The sequence below is a fragment of the Triturus cristatus genome, chromosome 2_2 (genome assembly GCF_964204655.1).
Source record: "Triturus cristatus chromosome 2_2, aTriCri1.1, whole genome shotgun sequence".
Classification (NCBI taxonomy): Eukaryota; Metazoa; Chordata; class Amphibia; order Caudata; family Salamandridae; genus Triturus; species Triturus cristatus.
This window is the reverse complement of record NC_140582.1, coordinates 1,043,484,302-1,043,492,141: the sequence shown is the minus strand read 5'-3', so window position 1 is coordinate 1,043,492,141 and position 7,840 is coordinate 1,043,484,302. Positions and strand designations below refer to the sequence as shown.

General features: G+C 42.5%; 1 protein-coding gene across 1 annotated transcript in view; it reads right to left on the bottom strand.

The window, feature by feature from the left end:
- The window catches only part of SLC75A1 (solute carrier family 75 member 1), a 161,992-nt gene that overhangs the window by 107,220 nt on the left and 46,932 nt on the right, over positions 1-7,840 (bottom strand). Inside the window, 2 exon segments of the mRNA XM_085642503.1 lie at positions 277-302; positions 305-379. Coding sequence (XP_085498629.1) covers positions 277-302; positions 305-379 — 101 coding nt within the window.

Here is a 7,840-nt window from a genome sequence, read left to right as displayed (position 1 = left end):
TGGTAGGCTTGACCTTTAAAATGAGCAACAAAACCTCCGAGTTCACATACTATTCTGTAAAATCTTTTATTTGTATACCATTGCATTAGTTTGGCTTTCATGACCGGCAATAGAGAGCAGACTTCACGGTATTAGTATTGAACATGGTCTTTCCTTCCGGTCCCAGAGGGTCACAATAATGCATGCATGAAGGCGCGGGTGCCAGTAAAGCACCTCCGCTCTGAGACTGTGAGGTCATATTCAGATTTTAATTAGTGAAGGATTCATTACACTTACCACAGTCATCATCAAGACACGTCTCCTCCATAGTAATCCGAGGCAGCGCCCGTCAGGGGAGAGGAGTAAAATTGCAAGATGGAGAAGAGGGAGCCAATCAAACCTGAAAAGAGATGCATCGTTACACTCAATGAGGGGTCATCTCAGACACTCTCAAAGTGCATCAGAACAAATGGCCCCACAGAAACCTATTCTGGCCTACACGCTCCACTGAAGCAAGTGGCGGGGATATGACAAGAGCATGTAACATACCAAGGAGGCCCAACGGGATGATAAACACGAGCACACCAATGCTTTATCGTGTGTTGGGAAAGGCTTAGGACCTTGGGAACTAATATTTGAAAATGTGATCAAAGCTAACAGAGTGTGCAAGATCACCATATTTGATCAATGTGGGGACATTAGTTGGGCTAACACAAACGACAGAAATGCCACAAAGAGAAAATCTTCTGCTCTGCTGTTTGGGAGGCTGTGTGATTTAAGCAACATTGCACCATCATCCGGCCGGGCACAGGCCAATGTAGAAGCAAGCGTGCCTTGGTGCGATTGACTGCCTTTCGGATATGTCCCCAGCTGAGGCATTTTTCAAGCAGTAATGCGGATGCGAAGAGCTGCATACATAACTCCACCTCCTCTACATGGAGAATCACTGGAAGAAAGGTATAGAGACCCAAGAATGAGGGAGGGGCAGGACACGAGGACTGGCTGCTTGAGGAGAATGACGGAGAGCCGAGATCGTCTGCGAATCGGAGAGCTTCTTGGAGGTGTGCAGGAATAACCCATGGCTTGAAAGTGCTCACCAGTCAGCGGATACCAGGACTGGGGGCTCGACTCATAGTTATGGACACTATGGAGGAGCGCTTTAAAATGCTTTCATTCTTTTATACTCTGGATTCTGCAAATAATAGTAGTTCTCATTATCGTTACACAGAGTTTGTGCCGATTGTACATAATAAATACCTCATCATTATCAACAATCATTTCTGTGAGTTCTGTCTACTGCTTTCGGGGGTGAAGGGAGAGGTCCATGCAAGTACAAAGAGCCCATGCAGATAAGACACTACCTCTAGCAGGGCTGCCTCTCTACATCTAGGTGAGCCTAACTCGAAGAGAAGACTGAGAGATGCCTGCCTGTTTCCCTTTTCTCTGCCAGGGGCTAATTAAATCTACCCAGGAGCGCCCCTTCCCCCCCCCCGCTTAGGGGGTTAACAACACCATCTATGCATAACTCTTTGGAATACAGGATAAATAAACTATTTTCTTACTTATAGCATTCGTTTGAGCTGGAGGCAATCTTAGATTCACATTCTGCACATTATTTCACCTACTAATGGTGAGTCCGGAGAAACATGCTTGTTTATATAAACTTTTTATTTTGTGCTTCGACTACAGGAGTCTGTGTTCTTGATGACACGGACCATAATCCCACTATGTCCCTCTATGCAGCAAATATTTCCAGATTTCTTTTTTACTTTGGCAGTTAAGACAGAGGAGAGTTCAGAATCTTTTTTTCATTCCACTTGGTGAAAGGTTTGCATATGAATCCACAATACCCTCAATTTTGTTTTGGGGGGGGGGGGGGGGGGGGGGGGAGTTTGATGGGAATAAATGCAGATACTATAATAGGTTGTGGACCGGGCTTCGCTATGAGGTGATCGTCATAATACTATGAATCACTGTCTTAACACGCCGCCCGGCCCCCGGGATGTGGGCTGAATGGCTGTGTGCATAGTTATAACGCTGGGTGTGATTTGAGACTATAAGCGGGTACCGGTTGACTTACTGGATGTTTTGTTCATAATGCTGCAATAAAAACATGTTTAAAAAAAAATGAATCCACAATACCCTCAAGGCACACAACTATTACTATAGAAACGCAACTTGCTTCCTTGGAAGCATAAACCTATTGTAGGTTTACATGCTGTGAATTTACTACGCAGCATTACCATTGTTAAGGCAGAGAGTGAAAAGTGAGTGCAGGAGTAAAAGAAAATGCTTTAGTAAAAGAAGAGCACCAGTAAACAGATGCCACCCACTGGCTGGTTTGACCAACATTGTACCCAGGCAAATCATAAACTTAAGAATTATGGCCCTTCATAAACACCCCAGGGACAGAGGAGAGATTAAACTCTCAAGCGGGCCCTGGGGCGACACAAGACAGATGCGGGGACAAGTCTGGGCAGGGTTAGAACAGGCAGCGCTAACAGGGGACAGTAGCTTATTCTGAAAAATCATAAACTCTCCCTTTCTGTCTGATAGCACAGATCCCAAAATAGAAGCTATTGTTGCCACATTTATTTGGGTGGAATACTTTGAAGTTACCTTTAATCCCTGTACGGCCCATTCCACAGAACTATATAGGCGGCCCGTCACTAGTTCCATTAAATCAGATTACAGTGGAGGAGGTGGCTGCCACAATAGGAAAATCCGCTGCTTCTAAAGCCCCCGGCCCGATGGGGTACCGGGCGATATTTTCAAGGTCAATATTGATTTATTTGCACCAATTTTAGCTAATATTTTTAACACTGCAGCTGGAAAGAATACACTGTGTACTTGGACTGAATCCATTATAGTTCCCACATATAAAAAGGGGGGACCCTAGGTGTTCTCACCCAATATCCCTTCTGGACTCCTCGGTCAAAATTTTGGGAAAATTGTCTTAGATTGGATGACTGGTTGACAACCATGTGTTGACAGACGTTTAATATGGTTTCAAGAAAGATTATAGGGACCATGGAACAATGCATAAACCACCTTACTGTGAGTAAATACACATTAGCACAGCAGGTTGGTTTTATACCTGTGCTTCACTGACCCATCTAGTGCTTTTGATTTAGTTCATCATACAACTCTTTGGAAAACTTTGTCCGACATGGGCACCCCTGCGGATATGGTCTCTCAGACGTACTCCTCAATGACCTCACGTGTAAGATATTGGATGGCGGGAGAGTGCACATCAAGATTTACAGTTAAACGAGGGATAAGACAAAGGTGCATCATAGCACCCACCATTTTCTCCCTATATCTAAATGGAATAGATAGAGAGCTAGAGATGTTAAATACCGTTGCACCCAAAACTGGATCACGTTGCACCCCTGTGCTCCTATATGCCGACGATGCAGTGCTAATGTCTAGAACCGCAAATGGGTTACAAAAATTAATTAATGGTTTTGTTGAATATATGTAGCGAAAAGATCTCAAGCCAAACCTGGCTAAGACCTACACTATGGTGTGCGGAAGAGGCAGACCCAAAAAGAAAACTTTGGTTGTTAGTGAACACATATTAACAGGTAACACATTTTGCTCATTTGGGTGTAAGTTCACGAGCTCTGGTTCTTGGACTTCGCACTTAGAACTAGCAAAGTCCTGTTTAGTCAAATCGACCGAGGCTCTGTTGTTGGCAATAAACCCATCAGAGAGATGTAGCCAGTGTATACCTGCAGCCTTATATGGAGCAATTCTGTTGGGGGACGAGGGAGCAAAGCATTCTGGAAACACACAAAATTTATTTTTAGCCAGGGTTTTTGCTGTACCACGTTCAACCCCTACTTTTGTTACTCGCAGGGAACTAGGTGTAATGTATGTGGGGGATAAAATCGATCTGTCTGTAATTACTGTCTGGCATAATATCTGGTGCAAACCTGGTATGAAATTTACCCGAGACATAACTAATGACTGCCTTGCCCTTCAGCACTGTAATAAAATTCCCTGGCTGGTGTATCTTAATAGTCATTTGAAGGAACTTGATGTAGAAGTCCATATTAAGAACCCACCGAACATTATACAGTATGGCAAGAATGCATTAAAAGCTAATTTTATTAGTAAACGTTCAAGAGAGAGGGAATTCAAAGAAATGCAGAAAACTTCAGTAAATAACTATCTGGAAGGGCCCTTACAAAATGGATTGCAGGGCTATCTCGTTATGGTCACAGATATACAGAAAAGATTCTATCTGACCAGGTTACGCTTAGATAGTGTACATCACCTTGTAGAAATCCCCAAAAGAGACATGGTTGAATAAACTGCCTAGATGTCCTTGCGATGGAGTATCAATCCAGTCCTCAATGCACTTTTTTATTATTTTATGGTTTCTATTAATAAATTAGGAAACAAATTTTACTCCGTGATCTTTTGCTGGGAAAGTTTATGAAGTACCAGGAAGCTTATAATTACTTATGTAGTCTTGAGACAGATTAGATCTGTTACGCTGTATCTCTTTTTATTAGCAGTGCTATAAAAAATATGGAAGACTCTCACCCTGTATGATAAACTAATGTATGAATACGATTAGTTATGCAACTAATATTTAGATCACTCTCTTTGTCTGATATTGATGTATATATTTTTTTAAGTCATTTTTTTTACTGTTTTTAACTGTGGGTTTTATGACATAATGAATTTGATGATTGATGTATTCACTTCTGCTTGCTTTTATGATTATTTTTAATCCGAATAAAGCGGATTTTGACTTTTTCTTCAGTACTGCTCTCCCGACTGTTGCCTCTTCTCTTGAGGACCATGTTTCTGCCACACAAATGTCTACTATTGAAACACTGCTTACAAAACTAATGAGACACTGTTCTTCTTACAGTAAACCTCTCAAAAGTATTTTCTTTGCCAAAATTTAGTGCAACTGTATTGTTTCTACAATCCATGCGGCAAACGTTTTCTTTGTCGGCGCTTTGCCAAATGATTGCGGGACAATGGAGACAAAACCACCCAATTGTTAAGTTTGTCCTTTCTGGGGGGTGTGGGAAGCCTGGTCCTAAGATGGCTGAACGTGCCGTTGGTTTTCTTTGTGCTCACTCACTGAGCATCCCTGCACGGCCTGTGTCGGACGGAGCCTTCCTGCAGAGGGTTGATCATGCAGAGCTGTGGTGACGCTGCCTAAAGAGGTGGTTCCATTTCACCAATCTAAGGCAATCCTACAGCCCCCCTCAGTCTGGACAGAGGGAGCGAGCGCACACCTTGTAAAGCAGAGTCGGCTGTGGCACAGCTTCTTTCTCCACTTTAAGCTTGAATGTCACCGGGAGTGTCAGAAGGAGCCGTTCTTGGTCTAGGAAAGATGACATTTAGATGTTGAGTTGGGGTGGCATGGTGAATAGGAAACGTGGCTGAAACTGTAGCTGTCACAGCATGCACAACTGCATCTTCGTGAACTTAACAAGACCGAGGTTGCCTTAAAACCGACACCAGCAGTTGCCCTGCTCTATCACGCGCACCTGATGAAAGGGGAGAGAACGCTTCTACAAGCATGAAAGCTGTGCATACAGATTGGTCTCAGAGGTTCATCCACAGGTATTGAGGCTGCATAATGCCAGTAGAGAGCAAAGTGGAGGATTGGTCAACCCATGCTGTTCTGATACAAAACTGCCTAACTGAGGCATCATCAAAAGTGTGAACTTTGGAACAAAAGAGTCAAAATATCTGTGGATAGCTAGACAACTTTAGAGGAGCTGTCGCACACTGGCATTCTCTGCCGCTCTCACTGATGGACAGGGCTGCCATGTTCAAAATGTCTTCCCTGCTGAGGTTTCTATTTGTACTCCAAAATACCCCATACAGGATTCCAAGAGTTTTTGTTTTTTTTAATAATGTTGAAACTGAAATGTGTCTGTTGTGGAATGTTGAGGGCACCCCATATAGCTCTCATCAAACTAATGAAGAGGGTCTATGAAGGGTGTTTAGCAGTACCAGATGTTAGTCAGTCAGAATATCTTTATTCGGCTGACTATCAGCCATAAAAGAATGTATCAAAACACATTTAAAACAAGTTAAAAGAAAAAGGATATAGACAATAAGTAGTATGTTTCAAAACAGTAACAGTTTCACTATCAGGATAGCGAAATTAAAGTTGATAGTTTGACACAAGGTAGCAGCATGAATTGGGGACAGGGTATAAATAACCTCATAACAAACCCCTGTCCCTGTAAACAATAAGACCCGGAGATAATTCATTAAAACAGATAAAATCACTTTCCAACATTGTCACGTAGTCAAACAGAAGATTAAATGTATCTATAAATCATCAAACAAGTAAATTAATCTTTTAAAAGCTGGAGATGATATAATGCTGCCCGACATTTCCTGATGTTTAAAAACTTTAGGAGAGGTATAATAAAATCACGCCTTGGCTTGATATAAAGTTAACAGAAAAACATAAAATGAAGTGTGCACTGAGTGGACTTAGAATCACAAGGGCACGGATCCAGTTTGGCATCGCAATAAACTTTTTCGGGGATATGAAACCAAGAAATGCGAAATGCCAAACCTGAATCTAATGAGGTAGAACAATTTGGTATGACTGAAATAAAAAGAAAGATAAGGTTCAACTCCTAGAGTGTGGTAAATAATTTAATTACCGGGACTTAATTTGATACAGAACATAATAAAAATAGCTCAATAAATAAGAGGCAGAATCCGTGGTATTAGAGGTTCGGAATGGGCTTTATTCCAATGGACGATTCGAATCGTGGCCTCCAAGTTCCATCACCACGGAGGTTCAGGAAGTGAAGTACATACTTTATTGATAAGTAATTACTTTTATACAATAGGCATTACAGTGAAGCAAATGCGAGAGGCGTAACAATTGATAGTGTGGATAAAACATACATACGTGGCAAAAGTAGGTGTAACTGGGTGTGACTAAAGAACGTCATCAGATGTGATGTCATAATAGGGTGGTTCCATGAAAGAATTTCGCAATGTCAGCAGAAATACTTGGCAGAAATGCGCGCACAGCAGCATGACGTGTGATTGACGTGCGACTAGGGGGTGAAGGGGACTTGACATTTAGCTCTACATGTGGCGACAGATGTCTGGAGGGTCAAGTCAACCTAATCCCAAATCATATCTAACATCCTATGTTTAAAGAACTATGTTATCCAAAAGAGAGGTCTCTTAGAGTAGAATCTTATTCTATACTGACTATACTGACTGTTAGTGCGTGTACAAGCGTCTAAGTGTCTACACTAGATGCGAGGGCAGAAGTCTTCCATGGTAATAGGGCTATGAATTACTTGTATAAAGACAGAGAAGCCGGGCCTTTGCTCGGTAGCTGGCAGAATGTTTATTTAAACTACTAGACAGGAATGCATTGGGCAGGGAACGGAGCAGATAATTTCGAAGGTGAAATACAGTTCTTGGCAGGCAGCAAGCTGATGTCAGGCACCGTGAGCCGCGCAGAGGATGAGACAAAGTTCATGGTCACAGATGCAGGCTCAGACTGGAGCTTTCAGAGGCAGAAGGCAGAAAAGCTTGATGACAGAATCAGGGCCTACTTGCCTGGACTGTAAAATGGCATAAGTGAACCATATAAAGGCGGTGGCCTTTCGTACTTAGGAATGGAATATCCGGCCCATTCATGGCGAATCGGAAAAGAGGACATGTTAACGATGGACGCACATGTATTTGCGTCTTCATAACTGGAACTGGAGGGAACATACATGTACTTGTAACATGCACATAGAACCGTTGGGGTCCAAGATAGGGGACATAACTGACCAGAAAAATCCATATTTCCACATTCCCTCCTTGTCCCCTACTTGCCCGTCAAGAGATATCA